Source organism: Podarcis bocagei (assembly GCF_964188305.1).
Source record: "Podarcis bocagei genome assembly, chromosome: 7".
NCBI classification, from domain to species: Eukaryota; Metazoa; Chordata; class Lepidosauria; order Squamata; family Lacertidae; genus Podarcis; species Podarcis bocagei.
In genome coordinates this window covers 35318692-35341769 of record NC_138132.1, presented here as the reverse complement: position 1 = coordinate 35341769, position 23078 = coordinate 35318692, and the positions used below count along the sequence as shown (strand labels likewise).

At 42.1% G+C, this 23078-nt stretch overlaps 1 protein-coding gene across 3 annotated transcripts in view; it reads right to left on the bottom strand.

Moving 5' to 3' along the window:
• Window positions 1-2368: 2368 nt before the first annotated feature.
• KPNA6 (karyopherin subunit alpha 6) overlaps window positions 2369-23078 on the bottom strand; it is a 34055-nt gene continuing 13345 nt past the window's right edge. Inside the window, exons 1-14 of one of the 3 annotated variants that reach the window (XM_081203908.1) lie at window positions 21550-21620; window positions 18392-18528; window positions 17253-17348; window positions 16826-16925; window positions 14556-14650; window positions 13335-13466; window positions 12322-12410; window positions 10495-10594; window positions 9715-9878; window positions 9018-9096; window positions 8572-8697; window positions 6864-6991; window positions 4970-5148; window positions 2369-4282 (exon numbers count right to left, since the gene is read on the bottom strand). In XM_081203908.1, the coding sequence (XP_081060034.1) occupies window positions 4095-4282; window positions 4970-5148; window positions 6864-6991; window positions 8572-8697; window positions 9018-9096; window positions 9715-9878; window positions 10495-10594; window positions 12322-12410; window positions 13335-13466; window positions 14556-14650; window positions 16826-16925; window positions 17253-17348; window positions 18392-18523 (1608 nt within the window). In that variant the 5' untranslated portion in view covers window positions 18524-18528; window positions 21550-21620 and the 3' untranslated portion in view covers window positions 2369-4094. Of the gene's footprint in view, window positions 4283-4969; window positions 5149-6863; window positions 6992-8571; window positions 8698-9017; window positions 9097-9714; window positions 9879-10494; window positions 10595-12321; window positions 12411-13334; window positions 13467-14555; window positions 14651-16825; window positions 16926-17252; window positions 17349-18391; window positions 18529-21549; window positions 21621-23078 lie in introns of those variants that run through there. The other 2 variants (XM_081203909.1, XM_081203910.1) reach the window with 2 other exon arrangements.

Sequence of the window (23078 nt, the reverse complement as noted above, 5' to 3'; positions counted from 1 at the left end):
TGGGAGCTGCAGTGCAATAGCATCTGAGGAGGGCACCATGTGGGCTGCCTTTAAAGAAGCATCTATTTCTGATTATGTCCTTTGAGATGTGATGGGTCACATAATTTCTTAAGGCAAGAGAGGGAATCCTCAGAACGGATGCTTTCAGTAGTCCAGGTCCTGGTCACAGTGGCCTTGTCCTGTTCCAAAAACGGTATTATTCGGGCCTCCAGAACAACAGGTAGATGAGTAGGCAAAGGAATCGTACATATTTTTTTACAGACCAAGTAGACCTGGATACCTACTTAAGGTTCAAGGAGTCTGCATATTTACAAGCATATTTTAAAGCAAACAAAGCAGACCAACTCTAACTTTCACATCATTGGGATTGTAGGGGAAGGTACATTTGCCCTTCATGTAGCTAACGTCTTATTAGGAGTGTGAGAGAACAGAAGAGCTTGGTTGTTGGATGAGCATCATTCAGCCCCACCTAAATTTCTCAATCAATGTGAGCAACAGTTGCATTTGTTGATATGCTTGTATTTGAGACGAGGCAGTATGGTTATGAGTTATAAACAGACATATTAAAATCAGCCCTGGCCTGACTGGAATTCCTAACAAGGGGGGAAAGAACATAGGTAGAAGTTGTGTGGCACAGGAATTTCACACCATCAGCTGGGTGTATTACAAAGATTGTAGAGAGACATCAGCATATAGATCAAATATATTAAAATCCACTTATATTTGCATAATTGACGTACCTGGGGCTTCCCCCCCTTGCTCACTCTGCTTCCCCCATCTCCTTGCCTCAGTTTCCCTCCCAATGACCATAATGTGGGTTTTCTTTCTCAGCTTCCAAATCTACATAAAAGGCCATAGTATCTCCTCCACCCACCCACAGAACTTCCCATCAAAAAGACAATCTCTCTCTCCACACACCCCAAATTCTCTCTCACACCTGACCGGAAAATCCTCCCTCAGTAGCTGGGAACAAGAACAGCATGGAGGAAGTTCCCCCTCCCAAGCACATTATAGTGGCACCACCCTCTCCCTTGGTGACCCATGTGGGCTCTAAGGTGGATTCCTGCAAAGGCCAGCTTCCAGGCATCAGATCACTCCATGTTCCTCTTGCGTCCCCCAGCAGCTCAGCCTGCGGTCACAGGATGACAACAGACCAGTACAAATTCAGACAGATGAGGATGTCATTAAGTAGCAAGAGAAGGTCCACCACCAGTTCCATTAACAAGCCAGCCTCTTCCCATCTGCCACTTCATAGCAGCCACAACATTAGGTCGAAATAAAAGAAGGGATGCAGGGCCACTTCATTAGCACAGCTCAGAGAGCATCAGTTTTTGGCTCCTCCTCTCCTTGAACTTTTCCACTTTAGCTGGACCCTAGAAGAACATGTTAACCAAGAACTTGCACCTGCACGGTACACATTCCCCACATTCAATTTTAACTTGTACTAAGCCTTTTGAGGGTGTATGTCTAGGCATCTATATTGCTTTGCTTGTGCTTGAGCCTTTGGTTCATTTAAATCAGGAAAGGGAAACTTGTTGCCCCTTTGGATGGCATTTGACTCAAGCTCCTACCAAACCAAGAAAGCTGGGCCAGTTGTCAAGGATGATGGGAGCTGTAGTCCAAACATCATCCGGAGAACCACAAGTTTCCCACTCCAGTTTATATAACATGGAAACAAAAACAAAAAAAGGAAAAACTGCACCAGGAGGATGAGATTGGTGTGTCAGTAAAGCAGACTCCTCCACATGCTGCAACACGACTTGTATAACCTAGACTTAGATCCAGGAGAGGCACTTTTTATGACCTTTTGGGTTATTTCAACAGGCAGAATTCTTGTTTAACTTTTATTTCTTGCAGCAAGAACTAAGAAGCCCATATATTTACTGTGGCTGTTTTTCTTCTGGCAGGATTTCAAATCCTAGCATCAGTTTAAGGCAAAAAAGGAAATAGTGAAACTGTCTCTATCCCCCACCCCTTTATATTCCCCGATCTATGCTTGTACGGTGGGGACCTTCAATTCAATACTCTCTATGCAAGCATCTCTAAAATCAGTAATTTATTTATTTTATTTATTTATTTATTTATTTATTTTTAAAACTATGCCACCAACTGCATAAAGCAGTGCTGCCCGGCAGTTAAGAGTGCCAACCCACCTATGACTGCCGAGTAGATTCAAAGCCTCAGCTGCATCAAGAGAACACTGTGGCCTCAGTCAGGAGTACTTTCCCTCCATTCCCCTTCAACAGTAAAATGATGTTAACCTACCTTGCAGGGTCACTGCAAGACACAAATAAAAGCATGCATGCCATTTTGCACATTGGATCCTGGATACTGCTAGTTATGTTAAGGAAAACAGTCTTCACTCCAGTTCTTATCTGGATTGCAATCACTGAATGCACAGATGTAGTTTATTAGTTTCCTTGGCATTTGTTTCACTTTTTTTCTTCCTTTTAAACAACAAAGAGCAAATCTCTATTACAAAATGCAGCCCAAGGTTTCGCATCCAGCTTCACACCTGCCTGAACTTCTCTTCTTGAATGCTTTGGGAACCCTGAATTCAAATGTCGGAGAGTGAGAAGAAGAAAAGGGGGAGGGGATATGTGCATACCGTAAGCATTTAAGCAATCTGAAGGGGCCATTCCCCATCGCAGAAATAAGCTGATAGTTTGCCTTGGCCAAGTAATCTATACCTGGTAAAGGGAGTTCAACTAATCTGGCACTTCCTACAGTAGGTAAAAGGAGAACTCAAGATAACCAAAGAGGTTTTCATGGCCATGTGTTCCTAGGCAGGCCTGCCACACAGTATCCTAATATATATACCTTAGAAGAATTATAGTTCCCCCCCTCTGGAGACCAAATTAGACAAATATCTACGTGTATATATAATATATAAAAAATACAGAGCTTTCTCTTCTTCATTTTGAAGTAGAATGTATACGACACAGTTGAGCAGGAGGTAATTCTGAGAAAACACAGGCCACTTGACTCTTTGAGCTGAGAGCAGATTGTGCACCAAGTGCAGGCACAAGACCTGCTCCAGGAAACATGTCAGGTTTGTCCCCACCCCAGCCAGCCAAGACCCCCAAAAAGGGAAAGAATTCCTTTCAAAATAAATGACATGGAACCAAAAGGCTTCAATAAGGTTTGAATTTTTTCTTCAAGTAAAGATGCAGGATGAGGTTTCCTCCACCAGTTCAACACTTCAGTCAGTAGCAAATGTAAGAGAAGCCCACCTTCATGGTTAGCTGTGCTTTGAGTCCTTTTAACCGAGGCCTCTTCCTCTTCCTTCGACTGGGCCTTCAGGAGACAGTGGGAACTGCTGCACTGTTTGAATTCTGAAGCAGTTCAAAAAGAATCCCTCCACGAAGGACAGTCTTTCCGATGCCTGGTGGGATGGGGCTGTCCAACTTTTCCTGCATCTGGGTACAGGAATATTTTTGAGGAGGGGACAGGAGCAGCAGCAACTTGGCCCAAATCCCTTGAAAAGGTGCTGTTTGGCAAGAGGGTTTCGGGGGGCGGGGGGACACAGAACAATGAGGGCCAAAGTGCTGCTTTTGGCAGATCAATCAAGAGTCTTTAATAAAAATCAAGATGTGCAAAAAAGAATTTTTTTAAATAGTTGAACCCAAGCATCCAGGATTAAATTCCTTGGTTGTGATCTACGTTATTTTGCCTTCTCCCACTGGAAAAAAGTCATCTCTCAAGTACCCAAATGAAGATACACATTTGAGAAAAAACCTACACAAAAAACCCCAGAGGAAAACCACACACTAGAAGGTGTAACTGATTTACACCTCCACTTTCATCCACCTCAGCACCTGCTTTTTTGACACACATGTGCAGCAGCAAAAAGAAAAAAAAAATGTATTGTGTGTAAGAATCTCTCTTCTTCTGCTTCTTCTTCTTCATGAGCGCGAAGTACTGCTGCCATGTGTCAGTGAAGGAGAAAGCTGTTTTGTAACAGGTGGAGTGGGCACTTTGCAGCCTTTTGTTTGGCTGAGAAGAGAACACGGCTGGGGGTGTGAAGGCTCTCTGCAGTTAACTTTCCAACAAAGTTACGATGTTCTCCCCCCTTCCCCCACTCTGCACACATGTTATAGCTGGAAGCCTTCCATGGGGGCCTCTGGTTGCTGGAATATAAACTGCTGCTGGGCCTCGTCTACCTGGGGAGCCAAAGTGGCGTCGTCGTCATCGATGCCAAAGTAGTGCTCAATCAGATCAAAGGCTTTCTGGTAGATCTCTTGGTTTTCATGGCTCTGGAGAAACTCTATTTTATCCAAGCCTGGAGGAGAAACACATTGTCCTTGTTACTATGCATACACAGCTCCACCACCTGGTGCTATGCTTTGGCTACAACTATGGAACTCACTCCCACAGGAGGCACTGATGGCCAACAACCTGGATGGCTTTAAAAGAGGACAGGACAAATTTATGGAGGAGAGAGCTGTCAATAATTCTGTCCTCGTGCTCAGAGGCAGTAATGCTTCTAAATACTAGCTGCTGGAAACCACAGAAGGAGGAGAGAGTGGTCTTGTGCTCGAATCTTGTTTGTCGGATGGGAGCTGTAGTCCCAAACAGCTGAAGGTTGGCAAAGGTTGTGGCAGGGTTTGGGGAGGACTAAGGAGGTGTGCCAAAAAGTTCAAGGAAATGGTGGACCTGTGAGGAAGTTGAGAGCTTCCATCACACCAGTGAGTCTGGGAGGTGGTTCTGGCCATTAAGAGAGAAGGAAGGAAGGAAGGAAGGAAGGAAGGAAGGAAGGAAGGAAGGAAGGAAGGAAGGAAGGAAGGAAAGGAATGACTTGCAGGTGGCTGAGGCTGGTGGAGATGGAGGAGCATAGGTCACATGCGGGTATGTGTGAGGATGTGAAGGAAGAATCACTGGCAATTTATTGGGAAGTGTTTGCAAATGAGGGTATACTTATTAAGTTGCCTCGGGAAAAGAGTTTCAAGATGCAGGCTGGCCAACTCACCATAAGCTTCCTCAATGAGGCTGCAATAGGGGTTGATGCCAGAGCCATTCTGCTTGGCCTCCTGTTCACCCAGTCGCAAAATGTTCTCCAGGCCATTCAAGGCCACTTGAACGATCTTGGAGTCCATGACAGTCAGAAGGTCACACAGGGGCTTGATGCAGCCAAGGTTGACTAAATACCTGAGAAAGGGAACACAAATGCTCAGAACTTCACCTATGTTCAAAACCAAACCAAACCAGGCAGACGTTACTGACTGAAGTTCAGGTCAAATTTATGTAACTGTTTCAAGTGGGTGGGTGTGCGGGGAGGTAAGTAACTCAAGCTTGCTTGGAATACATGCCCTTCTGCCCCACCATGTTCTCACACAAAAGGGCTGGGTTATGGCAAAAGATGTGAGAATGGTACTCTGCCCACGTTCAGGAGAAACTTTAGGTAAGCTTGGAGATGCAAGAGTCTTGGAAGATTCCAGGGTTTAAAAACCTGCAAGGTTCAGCTAAAGTTAAAGTGCTGAAAGTAACAGAAAAAGTATGTCCTGGTTGCCAAGTTGTGCTACTCTGTTTTTAGACATGTACATTTTGATCTACATTCTATTATCTCCCTCCAAACCCCCAGGGAAGTGCTTGCCAACCAACTGGAAGGTTACAGTGCTCTGAACAAGGATGCTTCACTAATCATCAGACTTACCTGCTGTGAATTAATACTTTTTTTAAAGAAGCCCTTTGTTCTAATGAAAAATGTAGCAACTTAACAGTCTGAGGCAATGAAATCCGCATACACTGTGGGAAATAGGCCCTTGTCTCACCAGTAATACTGATGAACATTAGTTTCTGTTGTTTGTTTGTTGCTGTTTTGAATAATTTTAAATTGTGTTTTATAAACAAGGCTCATAGGAATGATAAATGATACAAATAAATAGACCACATCTTCTCATGGCATTTGTAGTAATATCTACAACATATGGTGCATTATTAGTGGTCAATGTACAAGTTATTGGTTCGGGAATTGGTTTAAACAAAAACAAAGGTGAAACAGAATAGAACAGAGTTAACAGATAACATTCAGCATCACACAGCTAGACACCGAATCGGGAGTTCTTGCAGTTGTGCTTAGATTAAGTATGAGTGATAGTCATTGATGAACATGGGAGGTGGGTTCAGAGTGAAGATAATAATTCATCAACTAGATTGGGCTAAAATGCTGATGGGGAGGGTCGTTCATTTTCTGGAATACTGGAATACAGGCATATGTTGTGAAATTAAACCACACTGGGGCAAAGACATCTTTCTTGATCTGTCCATATGTTAACTATAGTTTATTTGTTACTCTCTCAAGGAGGGCTGTTTCCCAAACTGTTTTGTACCAATTGTCTATTGTTGTGATAACCAGTTTCTGTTAACTATAAAGAAATAGGGTGTGTGGAGTGAGAGAGAGCTCTCCTCTTGTCCATGCTCCTAGCCTCCTAGCCTGCACCTGGTCATTCTTTCTCATGAGAGCAAGAAGTGCGGCGAGGGAGTTACATGTCACTCATTCTTCCTACCACAAATAGTGTCTCTTTCTGACCAATTCATAAGTCTCTCAACAACCCATTCCTGACTTCTGACTTCCTCCACAATTTAACCAGTTCCTCCATATTCTTTAAAAAATAAAACAACACAAAATAAAATAAAATAAAAGGCAGCCCAACCTAACTGCAGAACCCCTCTTTCTATCCAACTTTTTTGGCCAAAGACCATAAAAGCAAGATCAAGACTAGGCACAATGTATCCTAACCCATGCCACAAGTCCTTTCACGGCGAAGTTCTTCTGGAACTGCTGGTAATGACAACACTGTGATACAAAGAGGGAGGGGAGCCAACTGGAAAGACTTTGCAAAATGAGAGCAGCCTCAACCTACTTGATCTGCTCTGGGGTTCCTCCTGATGTCGCATTTGTGATTGCCCAAGCAGCTTCTTTTCTTGTGCGAAATTCAGCCTTCTGCAAGATCTCGATCAGCACTGGGAAAATGTTGGCATCTATGACTGCCTGCAGGGGGAATGTGAAAAAGAGAACAGTGAGTCCTTCTCCTGCAAGAAGAAACTCCTGCCATCCGTATTGATGGGACAGTTCAATCATTCCATCAGCTTCCCTTTCTATGGGCTCACTCTCCCCAAACTGGATTCTGGCTGATGTCTCTTCCCTAGATCTGCTTAGGCTCAGGCAAAGCTTTCCTTATAGTAGCCTGGCAGTATTGTCAGATAACTTTCTTTAAACCACTGCCCTTTGTGCAGTTATCACTAGCTACTGTTGGAAAGTTAGAGAAGTTTCCACAACAATTTGCCACATGGCAAAGGAAGGGAGGATGGAAAGGGAGCTGCTGCCATTTCAGAAAATTAGTTCTCGCTGGCACTCAACAAATGAGTCCCACAGCTCTTTAGATTCAGGCTTTCAAAAATTCTAGCAAGAAATTCTGGAGAACCTCACATGTCATTTCATTAAGTTTTGGGGTCTTTAATACTTTGAGTTGGTGTGTGGGGAACCTCCAGATATTGCTGAACTACATCCCCCATCAGCCCCAGCAAACATGGCCCATGGCTAGGGATGATGGGAATTGTACTTCACCAACATCTGGAAAGCACCAGGTTCCCCACACTTGACTCAGAAGGTAGCTATTCAATTTCTGCTACAGGCTTTGCAAACCCATCTTTTGAAAAGGAGCATTTGGTTTCAGGTCAAATGATCGGGGAAAGCATGTGATGGAAGGTTCAGGGGTATATCAAATGACTTAAGATGCAATTTGGGGAGTATATGTTCTGAGGGGGAAAACAGATCCTGCTGCAGGTTATCTCTGTAGAAATCAATTGCTACCTTCAAAAAATGCTACAATTCCTTATGAACATCAGTCATTGTCTGAGCCATGCAGCCAAGAGCATTTTGTTTGCTTTGACTACTATCATTTCTGCAGTATTATTCAAGGAGAACAAGTCTCAGAACACTTCTGCTTAGGAGATGCAATCCAAAAGCAGGCAGGCAGGCAGGCTTGTATATCTGCTTGGTCCAGAAGAATTTCATTCTTTTGAAGAAGCTTTCACATTCCAAAGTATTTTTGCTTTAGCAGTAAGAAACTGCCTACTTATTTCCATCCTTACAATTTGTAAAAGTTGTAGGAGCAAGATTAATATAAATCTCCCACCTAACTGCTTTCCCCTCCCTGCAGTATCCCCAGGCTTGTACCGTAAAGTACCATAACAGTATGGGTGCCACACCCCAGGGCTGGCTTTCTCAGGCACCTGCTAAGGTCAATACTCCAGCAGTGGCCTGCTGTCAACTGCTACAGCCTTCTGGCCCTGTTCCACCTCGCCACTGCCACCTGCACACCCTCTCCCTGAAAGCAGACAGGTGAACAAGCAGTAGTGGCGACAAGGAGGAAAGGATCCCCTTGCCCCAAGGGCTGACCCCAAATGCAGTGCTGGCACTGTTATTGCATCAGCACCCAGGTACCCAACAGGGAGACTGCTTGAGAAATAGCCAATGATGTATGCCCTTCCCATGCCATCTCTCCCACTACATTACCAGAGTAAAAGACCCAAAAGGTCTGCTGCCCTTTGAGTCAAAGCAAGCTGTACCTGTATCTGAGCACTGTTCCCCGCTGTGACATTGGAGATCGTCCAACAAGCTTCTTTCCGGATAGACTCTTTGGAGCTGCTGAGTAGATGAAGGAGACAAGGCAAAGCTGAGCAATTCAGGATCACCTGAAAAGGAGTTGAAGAGGCACTTGTTAGAGAGCTGCTCCTACCCAAAAGAAGAACACCAAGCTCTTGCTCTCTAGCTATCCTGAAAAGTCTCTGTTTTTGGTACAATTCACAGTGGCAAGAAACAATCCGGCTTTCCCTGTATGACTGCAAATCCCCCCCCCCCCAAATGAAGCCAGTGTTTGCTATGATGACACTTTCACATCTTCTCCCAAAAGCCTAACAGAAATGCATCTTCCAGAACCAGCCCTCTGCAGTGGTTGTAGGTTCCCTATCCTGAATTTGGGACGGCCCCATTTAACTCTTATTCCCAACGTCACCTGGGTCTGGATATCATCCCCCGTCACAATGTTGCCAACAGCTCGCAAAGCTGGGGAGGCCACCTTGTAATCACTGTGCCTGACAGGAGAAGAAAAGGAAAAGATGCCCACCTTATTACCCAGCAGAAAGAACACCCCAATCCCTATCTCAATGCTTCACTCCTCTTGGCACTGGCTATGCTCCACCATTTTGAGTGTGGTATTTCTGCCCTACTTAAGACATCTACTTTATTTTATTTATTTCGTAAGATTTATGCGCCACTTAATTGTGTGTATAAAAAAACACAAAGAAAAATTATGGTGCTGTTCACATTATCCCACCTATTTATTCCATTTTAAATCCAGTGTATGCACACACACACACATATGCAGGGGCTGGTGCCATTCCATGCTTCCTATGTCAGAAGGTCTCAGTACCTATAATGTACATTAACATTATCCCCCTTCTGATGAATGGAAGCCACATGAGCCATAATAACAGTCAATTTTAATTCCATATGCTGCTTTTGTAAAACTTCCAAAGGGTGCCAACATTTCCCTCAGGCCAACATGTGGCTAAAATTGTGACACACATATCCCTGCCATGTAAGAGATATGTCCTCCTATGAATCCCAGCTAGAGAGGGAAGGCAACTCTGCCATTACACACACACACACACACACACACACGCACCATCCTTCAGAGGCTGGACACTTACATCAGCAGTTCCACCAGCCGCCGACACACCCCTGAATCTATTACAGCCTGGATTTTCTCATTGGGACCATCCGACAGGTAGGAGAGGGCCCAGCATGCATCCGCCAGCAAGTCTGAGTCACTGCTGAAGAGTAAGCGTGACAAGACTGGCAAACACGACGACACCTACCAAGAAGCACAATCGTAAGAGAAAGATAGTAAGATCCCAAGAGAGGCAGAATGACAAATAAGCCCATGACAAATTGGGGTTGGGGACCAGGACAAGTTGCAAGCAATGAAGGAGAATGCCTGAATGCCTGTCAATTGCAAGACCAAACTCTTCTCCAACTTGACTCATAACATAAAAATCCATTTTGGGAAGGCGGGGAGGGATTGTTTGAACCAATGGCCCAAGCTACAAATCCGCCACCCTTCATTTCCCTTACCCTGGCTTGGGACTGTTGCTCACAATCACTCTGCTTACTGGAGAGCACAGCAGTGTCACAACGGGATGTCCGTGTAGAAGAAGCTCATGGTGGCCTATTCCTGGCATGCTCATTACTTCACACACAACACAGGGTTTAGTAGTGTATATTTTTGCCAAGGGCCAACCTTGAAACTTTCTTCCAGATGTAGTAGCTTCTTACTACTACTGGGTTAGACTTTTTGGCCCCACACATTACAAAATATGAAGCATGTGGATGGAGTGTGGTTGTGGGCATCTACTTCAAATGGTATAGTCTAGAGTTCTATGACATTCTGTGGAAGGTGCCAGGGCAGAGGCCGCACTTTTATATCTCACCTTCTCAAATTCAGGGGGTGGGTTTTTCCCTCTGCACAAGTTTGACAAGGCCCAGACAGCATTTCGTGTCATTGTCAACCTGGTGGATTTTGTGAGGAGTCTGGAAAACAGGCAAATTATATTTTATATAAATATTACATTGCTAAATATAAATCTAGTGATTACGATTGTTTGTTCTTACAGTCATCATTTTTATCAGTTAAAACTCTTCTAATCCTTAAGTCCTTTTCCTTTCAGCGACAGCTTGAATTCAAGCTGAAGTGCAAAAGTAGAAAAGGAGAATCTGAAACACGCCTAGACCTTTCTGGGTTGTTTAAAGGAAAGCTGAGTTACCTCAATCCAAAATCCAAAATGCCTACTATGCCACAATGAACACTTGCAAGACATGTCTTATTTCGCATCATCAAGTTTTATCCTGCCTTTTCTCCCACCTACTCAGGGCAGCTTATGTGGGGTATCCTATTTTAACATTTTTGATTACCAGGTGGGCTGTCCCACCCAACTATCGTGCAGCCAGCTAGCTGTCAAGCACTTGGGAACTGCAGTGCAAGGGGCTTTGCAAAGTGCTGAGCACAGGGCTGGCAACGCTGCTTTCTGCAGGGACCAGCTATGTGATTGAGTTCCCCACAGGTAAGTCTACCACACAGCAGATCCAGCCACATCTCTATCTGCCCCACACCAGCATCATATGTGACATCAGGTGGGGGGCAAGTAAGCAAGATTTGGGGGTGGGGGGAGGGAGGACCATCTTGCAAGCCAAACTGCAAACTGTGCCAGGCCACATTTGTCCCATGGGCTGGAGATTCCCCAACCATGACTTAGGAGAGATTGCTTAGGCTGAGAGAACTGGATCATGGTCTGTTCTGGTTGAGGGTTCCCATAAGCATCTGGATTATCTGTGAGAATGGAACACTGGAGATGTGTTTGGCTTGTTCCAGCAGGACTGCTCTTATGTCACCTAGCAAATTTAAATGACCAAATGGAAACCTGAATCTATTAGCCTCTCTGTTGCTCAACTAAACATGCTTGTTTATTACATTTATATCCCACCTTTCCTTCAAGGAGCTCAAGGTGGCATATAAAGTTTTCCTCCTCCCCCATTTTAGTCTCATAACAGCCCTGTGAGATAGGTTAGGCCAAGAGTGTGAATGACCCAAGGTCACTGAGGGATGAGTGGGAATTTGAAACCTTGTCTCCCTGGTCCTAGTCTTAACCTATTCATTCATTCAATCAATCAATCAATCAATCAATCAATCAATCAATCAATCATTTTTAAAAATTGTATACCACCCTTAGAGCTCAGGGCGATTCACAATATAAAACTGGCTCTCATCCACGTTCTGATCTTCATCCAGCATTCCATCTTCCTTCATTATCAGGAAGGAAGGAAGGAAGGCCTTGCACGTTCTTCCCTGACCAGAGATCTTTCCCAGGCATCCCTCCTCAGGTGAGCCACATCACTAGCATCATGCTAAACCACCATAGGCTTCTTGCAATCTGGCCTTCACAAGGTGGGTCACACCAAAAATACCTACAGGGTTGTTTAAAGCTATTGGAGTGATAAGCTGTGTGTTACTAAGAAAAATGAGTCTCCATCCTGGACCTCTAGCCAGTCTGGTCTGGGGAGAAGTCTCCTCCAGACTCCAAATATGGTGATCAATTTGATCCTACTCAAGAGAAAAATCCCACTGGGTCTTCCCAGGGCAGTTTCATGCCACCTAACAAAATCTTTACATCCATGGCTGTAGAATGGAAACAAAGGAACACACGCACACAGGCATTGCCAAGGAGCACCCGAAGTCGGAGTTTCATGCAACAGCTACTCACAACAACAAGGGAGGGAGGATGCCACAGTTGAGGACGTAATCACGGCAGGCAGAACTGTCTCCAGCAATGTTCCCCAGTGCCCAAACAGCCTGGAAGAAGAACAGGAGCTTCAGCACTCAGTCATTGAATGGAGAGGGAATGGTGGAGCAGGAATCCCTGGGCCCCCCCTCAAAGAATCCAATAACTTGTGGCAACTTTCAGCTATTTGTCATTTTTGCAATTAAAACATAGCAAAGCTTTTTTTCCTGAGAGTTTCTGCACACACCAATGTGGGCAGATGTTAATTGCTGTAGGGAGCTACTGGCAAATGTTTGGTTGAAATCAGTGTAAAATGCATCTCTAGCTTTCTGATTTTGCTCTCCCTACTTTGAATCATTGACCCACAGCGATTCAAGCTCCTATGTTCCCTTGCTGCCCCATTCCCGTTCTTGCCAACTGCTCTTGAGCATGCCTACAAAGCACTAATGCCACCACAGGCCCTGCCCACTGCTCTGAGCAGTCAGGATGCTTTTGTTATTACTATTTATTAAATTTATATACCACCCTTCATCAAGAGACCACAAGACAGTTTACACACACACAAACACACGCCGCATTAAAAGGCCATAGATTGATTAACAGCCCAAGGCCTGGTTGAAAAGGAATGCCAATGATATGTAACTAAGGCACCTGGCAAGCCTCCCTGGAAAAAGCATTCTACAAATGGGGAGCCACCACAGAAAAGTCCCATTCTCGTGTTGCCACTCTCTGGGCCTCCCGTTGAGGGTGCACATGAAGAATGGTATCAGATATTGACTGCAGGGTCTGGGTCAGTTCATACGGGGAAAGACAGTCCTTGAGCTTTCTGTGACATCACTGCAGCTTTGTCAATGACACTGAAGAGGCAGGGTAGGGGCTTCACAAGCAACAGGGAACACCCAGTTTTTCTATCATATAAAAGCTTTGCAGAAAAGAAATTATTTGGAACTGCTCTCCCACAGCTAAGCCAAAAGCTCTCCCTGAAAACGCCTTACCTGCTCTTGGACATCTTCAAAATCAGAGCTCAACAATTCAATGAAGATTGGAACTGCTCCAGCTTCTATTACTATTTTGGTTTGTAATGAAGTGCCCGAGGCAATGTTTGTTAATGCCCATGCAGCTTCAAACTGAAAAGTAACAAGCAACCAATTAAAGGAAGTCTCCAACAGAAGTACACTGTACAACAGAGCAGTGGCCCCCAAACTCCCCACCCCAGACACTTGAAAATTATTGATGGACATAGTGGACCACTTAATGTTTTTTCTGCCTGTTAGAGAAATTGCAATGAGCTGTGCGAGATGCTGAGTGATTTTTAATTGTCTTTTTATTGCTTCTGTTATTTCTAATTTTGTATTTTATTGTATTACAATTCGCACACCACAGAATTCAAATCGTACTGCAATAAAATACAACACAAGCAACAAAAAAGCAATAAAAATACAATTAAAAATTCAATATTAATATTTTATATAGACATGCCATGGACCACCTGAATGAAGGACTACAGTTTGGAAATTCCTGCAACAGAGGATTCGTTTTCCTGGATTTTAGCTAAAGCAAGTCAAAACTGACTTCTCACAGAACTGTTCAGTTTGTGCCTTGAGAGAAACATTTCACAGAGCAGAGCATTTCAGAGGTTGGACCCTTTGTTGACATGCCGTGACCAGGGCTGTGGTGAAAGTTTGACTTAGTCAAATTTTCTATTGGGGGTGTACAGGCAAAATTTGGAACCCCTATTCCCCCCTTCTGCCCAAAAAAACAGGAGCCATTTTACTGAGTCTCTGAAGATACAAAAGACACCCTCATGGAAGTTTACCCATTTTAGCTGTAGTGGCTAAAGCATCACTCTTAACTTTTTAAATTTTAATTAACTTTAATTTGAGAGAGCACAGTCTCCATTTTCTTTTCCCCACTATGCCCCAGATTGATGCTGTGTCTGGGACCATGGGGGAAATGAAAGGTAGTCAAACAACAGAACCAAAGTCTATAGACATCACATGTAAGTGAGCTTTTATGTTATAGGTTTGTGGGCGGATGCTTAACATTTGGTGGGAAGGAAAGTCAGACCACAGTCGTGGCTACAGTCACAAACAACCCCATGCAAAGGCACAAACACTACGAGTGACAACAGGGCCAATTTAATTTCCAGAGAAACAGATGACAACATTGTCGATAGCACTGAACACTAAATGCAAAGGAATCTCATTCTCACTTACCTGCAATGTGCAGTTTTCACTTTTTTTGAGGAACTCCACAAACCTGTCCACCACACCCTGAGTATTGATCACTTCATCTATTGGAGGATTGGGCTCTAAACAGAGGGGGAAAGACTACTGTTAACACATACTTTTTTCTCCACGACACCAGTGGTATGCTAAAATAGCACTTAGGCACTTAGTTTGTAAGCAGTTAGCACAGATAGTGATGTGAGGTGAGAATATTCTCTGCTAGAAAATTCTCCGGAGAATATTCTCCACAGCTCTCTTCAGTTTTGCCTTAAAAGTTTGTCGGACACAAAGTATGCTTTAAAAGCTTTGGCTGTAAAAGAAGAAGTAGAAGATATTTTGTCAAATTGTATAAAGTCCTTGATACTAAATGAGGCAGTACGTTGGCTAAGAGTACTAAAATTTCGTGACCTTATTGCTCCAATAGTGAAATGGATAACATTATTAGAATCGGACACACCAAGGTTAAGTAGGGTGGTTGAGTCATTTAAAGAACTAGAGGATCACTTTGAAAAAGTGATGCCTTTGAGCAAGAAGAGAAACAGCTGAAAGAGGCAGTTAAGAAAAGAAATGGCATTGCAGCCAATTCACTTTGCTGCAAATATCCTTGATCCCAAGTATAATGGCGTTCATTTATCACGAGATGAACAAATTCAAGGTACCGAGTTCACTGATCTCAAAATATCAGCTAGTGTACCAAATAATGCACAAGATATTTTGGCAGAGCAAGCAGCATAACGTGTGAAGGAAGATTTTTTTAGCAAGTTATATGTGTTATATCATTTTCAATGCATTAAAACGAATATTCTCCATTTTAAATGAAAATTCTCTAATATTCTCATTAATCAAGAATATTCTCCAAAAGATTATTCTCGAGAATTTAACATCACTAAGCAGAGATGCCCTTTTTATCGGTTACCATCACTGACACGAAGGCAAGCTATTTGTTCCGACAGCTGAGGTTCTCAGCATTCAATGAAGGCTACACCTGGGTCAAGGAAAGATTGCGTATTGACAAGCGCCTAGCTCCTGCATGTGGTGGACAACATAGAGCTCAAGGTCAGAAATCTCACCACCAGGCCATCCATATTTTCAAGACTCTTATATTCTAAATTAAAATGACCGTTGCATTAATAATATAGCATAAGAACGTCAGAAGAGCGCATATAGTCCAGCATCATGTTCTCCAAGTGGCAGTGGAATACCTAAGGGAATCTTGCAAGCAAGACACTGGTGCAATAGCACTCTCTCCTCACTTGCTATTCCCAGGAACTGATAAACAGAGGCATACTAGAGACAGAACATAGTTTTATCCTCCATGAATTTGTCTAATCCTCTTTTAAAGCCATCAAGATATGAAACAGATCCCACAATTTAATTATGCACTATGTGGCTAGGTACTTTCTCTCAATGACTCACACCCCTTAATCATTCAACATTCAGCTTCATTGAATGGTCAAGGTTTTAATGTTATGAAAGACAGCAATAAACTCACTTTTCTACCCACTTTCTCTACACCATGCATAGGTCTACAGACCTCTCATATCACTCCTTGCTCATCTTTTCTCTACATTAAGAAGCCACAAATGCTGCAACCTTTCCTCATTGGAAATCAGGGTTGCTCTTTTCATAAACTTTTCTAGCTCTACAATATCCTTTCTGAGGTGAGACAACCAGAATTGTATACAGTATGCCAAGTATAGTCACACCATATGATTTGTATAACAGCATTATGACATTGTCACTTTTATTTTCAATCCCTTTCCTAAGGATCATTAAAATGGAACTTGACTTTTTCACAGCTGCCACTCACAAGGTTGACATTTTCATCAACTGATCCACTATGGCACCAGTTCAGGCCCTATGTGTATATATGTGATTTAACCCTATGTTCAGGTTTGTTTAAAACCATCTGCTTTCTTCATAAGAAGCTCTTCAAATTAGGGCCAACAGGGCACACATACATCCATAGGCACTGTTGGAAAGGGTCAAGAAATTGTTTAAAAATCTAAAAACACCATCTCTCATTCCAAGAACAATCAGGGTTGAAAGGTTATCAATATTCCAACCCCATGTTTGTATATCCCCATTCTTAACTTATTATACTTCACCTATTCAGTCCACTTTCATTCATGAGTTTTTCATATGTTTCTGGCAAACTAAGCAATTAAAGCATCTTGAGGTCAACCAAACAAACAAAATACACACAACATTCCTACAATTTCTATTTACAATAGAAAATTCTAAATAGCTATATTTACCTTTTGAAAGCAGTTTCCTGAAGCGCTGGGTAGTTAGTAGCTGAAGATCAGGGTCCTCGGAGAACAGCATTTCCACCATCTCCCTTGTGATTACACCTTCCTGAAAAAAAGCCCATGTATAACAGTCCTAAGGCTAGCTCTTCAAAGCAATGCCCAAATCTAACAGTTCTTCAGATGAGAAACTACCAAACTGGACCCAAGAACATGCAGGCTTAGATCTTGTAAGGTCCTTTTATTTCATTTTTAATTAATAAACCAGGTCCTCATCTTACACCTCTGCAAAAAAACTAAAAAGGAACAGCAGAGAGTAAATTACGTTACTTAAAACAGTTCTTCATTTCTGTACTAGTAAGATTATAGCGGTATAAGCCAAAGCACAATAAATGCCATTAGATGGGAATATGACACAGCTTCTGAGAATACTTACCCCACCTGTGGTGGAACTGACAAATGAGTCTACATGAGGACTGTCAGACATAGCAGCATCTTCATTAATTAGCTCCACATTTCTTCGTTTAAAGAGCTGAAATAGAAAATGGATATGTATCAAATCAATGGCAAACAAAAATGCCAAATGTTGGGCATAAGCAAATGCTTTCAGGTCACTGTAGTCCCCTTCACTCTTTGAAAGCAGGGTTCTATTTGTTCCCATCAGCATTTAAGATTCATCAGTCATGAAATCCTCTTGTGAGGATTCTTCACTTCTAAGAAATAAAGAGTTCTAGGACACAAATTCTATAATAGTGCAGTATGACTGAAGAGGAGTGTGTGCACTGCTGGCAATAAACAACAATAAGCAACCTTTTTCAATCATCCAAAGCACTGTTTACTTCAGCTGCAGTTAGCTTAGCAAGAGACACAGCACATCCTGGCTTGCTACTCGTTCCTCAAGCCTCACGATCTACAATTTCAGAGGGGTATAATTTGTGGTTTGCCTCCCTCCCCTGCTGCCCCCTCCCCAAATCCAATTTGCAGAACCACATCTTCTGAAACAGATATAGAACAACACTAATTGCAAGGGCCACAAAACTCCTCATCAGGAAACACTGGTGCCTTACACAGTGTTCAAGTTGTTGAACACTGTGTAAAGGCACTGTCTAGAAATTTAGTTTATTTGCATTTTACTGAAACTCCATATAAGGGCATTTTTGAGATACAAGTGGGAGATCAAGAACAGTAGTTTTGTTTATTAAAAAGGAAAGGCTCTCTAGTACTTCCTCTTATTACCTGTTATGGTAGCATACCAGATCAAAGACAGCCCCAGGTAATGCATGTGTCCACTTATTAAAACTGGAACCCACCCACCTACCTGCAACTTTAAGCCGTCAAGTGGTTAGGTCAATTCAGACCCCAATGTTTTATTATCCATTTTGTTGTTCTGCCAGCTGCCTAGGAACCACATAGCCAGTGATGGCAATGACCAAAGAATCATTTACACAAGAAGTTGAAACTCATCTGTCTCCTACACTCTAGAAACACAGAGCACAGCCAGAAGTAGAAACTATCAGCCTGGGCCATATTTCTGGTCAACCTACATGCCCTGCTCACCATCCACACAGGAGTTACCTGCTGCTCCCGCTTCTGTTTGCGTAGCTGTATCCCTTCTTCTTCTCTCCTCCGGCGCATCTCCTCGGGGTTCAGTGCCTTGTTTTTGTAGCTCTTCATTCTGTAATTGTTCTCTTTTGCTGGGCTCGCCATGGTTTCTAACAGCGGAAGAAAAGAAGAGGTCATTTTTACTCCATTTCTTTGGGCAACCAAAAGAAAACAGGCATTGTCCTCAAACGTAGGCACTGTTTTCAACACTTGCCAAATGGTACCAACAATCTATTTGCAGATGAGGAATATATCATGAAGTGAGTCGGGACATTGCATGGATAAGGCTCCCTATGCTCTATCCCAAAGTATGGCTGGGAAAGACTCCTTACTGAAACCCTGGACCACTGCTGCCAATCAGTGTAGACAATACTGGGCTAGATGGAGCAATGGACTGAATCAGGATAGGCAGCTGCCTATGCCTTAAACACCCACAAAAACTCTAGCTTTTAAAAAATTTCTCCTATAGAAAGGTGTATACACACACACACACCCCCCACAATATCTAAGAGCAATGAGCCCAGAAGAGAAAATGAGTAGCAGTTCATTTCTTTTTATTTTTCTTTCCTTTTTTGCCATATAAACCTGCAGATTTTATTTTCCAGCAGATGGTATGTGTGGGTGAATGAAGATTAGGTGATGTTCTCAGCATGTAATCCACCCCACTACTGTCCATTTAATTAAGTGCCAGATAATGTCAAGATGACATACAGCTTCAAGGACTCTTTCTCTTTGATGGTGGAGCAGGGGTTGATAGAACTGAATCAGCTAGGATTCAGATTTCTTTTTAAAAATATATTTTTAATTTTATTTTATAAACCAACTTTCTACTTCTTTTTCTGTTACACATTGCTATCCATCTTATTTAGTACTTCAGTATTTATAACGGAACTTGTTTATTCTAAGAGGAGTTCTGATTTTTCAATATGATTTTGCAAGTATCCTTTAAACACCTTCCAGTCCTTGTCTAACTTCTCTTTTGAGATCCTTCCAATTTCTCCCATTGTTTTGGATATATTGTAATACTCCAATAATTTGGTAAGCCACTCTGTTTTTGTTGGCATTATACTACTTTTCCAATTTTTCGCAATCTGCGTATAAATATAATGTCTTATCCTCTTCCTTTAAACTTCCTGGCACTATTCCCAATAGCAAACCTTTGATGTTTTCCTAAATAAATATCTAAACATTTTTTTCATTTCGTTATATATAGTTTCCCAAAATTGTTTGATATTTAAACAATTCCACCATATATGCATCATAGTGCCTTTTTCTGTGCTGCATCGCCAGCAGACATCGCCACGGTTTTTATTCATTTGGCTATTCTTTCAGGTGTTAAATACCATCTATGTTGTATTTTAAGATAATTTTCTTTCAATATACAACACGTAGTGAATTTCATATCTTCTTTCCACAATTTTCCCCATTGTTCAAGCATAATATTTTTCCCAATATCTTGCACCCATTTAATCATGGATGCTTTAACCAGTTCATCCTTTGTTTCCCACTCTAAGTTCAAATTGTATAATTTAGATTTTTTAAAAAATTTATTGTATTAAATATTTATTGAATTTAGAAATTTCTTTTTCAAATCCTATCTTTTTGCCTTTCGCTAATCTATACTTAATTTGAATATATTGGAACCAATCACTAATATGAACTTTAATTTCTGTAAAGTCCTTTAATTCCAATTCTCCATTTTCTTCCTCTAATACAGTTTTATAAGTGGCCCAGTTCTCTTTCATATTTAATTTTTTCACTGCAACAATTTCTGCCGGCGATGCCCACCATGGAGTTTTTGGCTCTAGGAGTCTTTTATTTCTCCCATATTTTATATATAGACTTTCTGATTATATGCCCTAGGAAGCCTTTATGTACTTTAACTTTCTCATCTATTAGATAGGCATGCTATCCAAATATCGTCTCTACTCCCTCTAAATCCAATTCATCCGAATCGTCTAGTTTAATCCATTTTTTTAACCAGGTCAAACCCACTGCATCATGGTATAACTCCAAGTCAGGGAGGCCAAATCCTCCTCTTTCCTTCTTATCTATCATTATTTTATGTTTTATTCTCGGGGGGTTTTCCTGACCACACGAATTTGGCCAAATCTCTTTTCTAATTATTAAAGCATTTTTCTCCTCCTAGTATTGGGATACTTTGAAATAAAAACATCATCCTTGGTAATATGTTCATTTTTATTACTGATATTTTCCCTAATAAGGATAAACTTAGTTTTCCCCATACTTGCAAATCATTTTTTATTTCTTTCCATGTTTTCCCATAATTCTCAAATCCATAGTATTTGTTGTTAAATTAATTCCAATATACCTTATTTTCTTTTTAATTTCCAATCCAATTTCTTGTAATTTCACTTTATCTTTTTCTTCCATATTTTTGTTTTCCCATAATTTAATTTGAATCGTGCTAATCTGCCATATTAGTTTATACATTCCAATATTCTGGGTGTGCATTGTAGGGGATTTTCTGTTGTGATCATGACATCGTCTGCGAAAGCTCTTAACTTATATCTTTTTTTTCGCCAACTGCTATTCCTCTTATTTGGTTGTCCTGTCTTATTTTCTTTAATAGAACCTCTAATACTATTATAAACAACATTGGGGATAGGGGGCATCCTTGTCTTGTACCTTTGAATACACTAATTTCTTCTCCAAACTCTCCATTAAAAATAACTTTTACCTTCTGTTGGTTATATATTGCATTTATGCCTTTTTGGAATTTTTCGCCTAGACTCAATTCTTTTAACAGTTTGAGTAGCAGTTCATTTCAATCTAAAAGGATTATAAGGTATCTGACATAAATGGTTAAAATGATTAGCTGCTCAGCTGCCAAAAAGTCCACCTCTGTTCCAAAGCCAACCTCCCTGCAGAGAACACCCTAGAAGCTCTGCTCTTAGAGTATAAGTCCAGGAGAACTTCTCCAACACCAAACAGGAATGCTCTCAAAACCCAAGTTGGTCAAACATTCCACCTTTGGCCAGGTACAGAACCTGCAGAGTGCGCCAGATTGTTTCTTCAATCTTATGCTACTGCAGGTAGCAGTTGAAGAAAAATGAGGGAAGGATGAAACTGAAAAGGAATTTTTATATGACACAAGTAGGATCTAGCACCTGTTTACCCAATTCTCAACTTCCAATCCCACTTTCAGCCAGCCTTTGGTCCAGGCTTTGCCCAGGCCTCAACCCCACCAATGAAGTCATAACGAGGTATGCATGATAATGGCACCCCATTTCCATAGCAACATCACGTGTCACAAAAGAAGATTTTCAACTTCACTGCAAAGCTGGGCAGCAAAAGAAGCTTGTCAAATGGGCTATAGTGGGGAACTACCAGTAAAGCAGCTAAGACAGCTCTGCTTCACTCAGGATGACTGCAAAGCTCTTCCTGGAAAATTTCAACTTCTCGTTCCCACCACAAACTTACATAATGTCTAAGGAATGGCTGCAAATCTTTAACAATCTAGCCCAGATCCACTTCCCTCTCAATCCTCCTACGGTAGTTACTTTTCCCTGCTCTTGAACCTCTTATTCCACTACTCTCTACAGCTTTAAGATCATTTGCTCCTGAATTCTTCCTGTTCTCCCTTGGTGCCGCCTCTGCCTGGGAATTGTCTACGAAGTACCACTCATCTTTCTTTCTTCAAAACTCCCCCAAACCCAGATTTCCCTAAACTGTTTGAGCTCAAGCTAGTCCTCCACTCCCAACCACACCCATCTAAGTGCTATGTACAACTGCATTTTCTCACCCCTCGTCACCCTCCTGCTTCTGTCTCCTACCAAAACTTAAGACTGGTGTTTTTAGAAAGGCCAACACCCACCCTAAGTCCTTGAAGACACAGAGAGCTATAAACCTATCTAATCATTCTCACTGAAGGTCAGTAGCCTTGGCTGCTCAAGCCTTTACCAAAATTGACTCAGGAAGCACAGCAGAGCCGGGTCCAAACTTCAGCTATGGCTTTCCAGTCTCCTGTTAACTATGTCGCTGCTTTGTGCTTCCTACCTCACTAATCATCTCCGCTGAGTAACTGCTGAAACCCAGATGTCTAAAACTGGGCCTTGCATTGCTGAGTCAGACTCAATAGCAGACAGAAGGGGGCGGGAGCTAATGTGTATATGGATTAGACAAATGCAGCAGTGTTTTTATCCCAACTCACATCCCAATAAAGGGAAGCCCAAGCAGCAGGACTTGTGGGAAAAGAAATGTGGGTGTGCTGGGGGTCAGCAGGACAGAGAAATTCACCTGTACAGAACTATATGAAATGTTAGAAACAGCCCACATCACTTAAAAAAAATATTATTATGCCAAATGTGAAAGAATCAAGGCTGCATCAGAGGTTTACCTGGGTTTTTTTGGGGGGGGGATTTCTTCCCCAACCACCTAATGCTGAGAACATTCACCTTTTTGGCACCTGTCTGCAGATATCAGGTGTATTTTGATGGAATCACTGTTTTTTAAATGGGTCTCTTTCTTTAGATCAGTCATACAGGTGATGCTAGTCAATTGACCATCATGTAGCCTAGCCCAGCCAGCATCAAGGCAGTATGCAAAACAACTGGACTATGTGCAGAGGTCACGGAGAGCAAACAAAGCAGCAGTAGGTTCACTCTCAGGATCCATTCCTTGCAAAAAGTGCATGGAA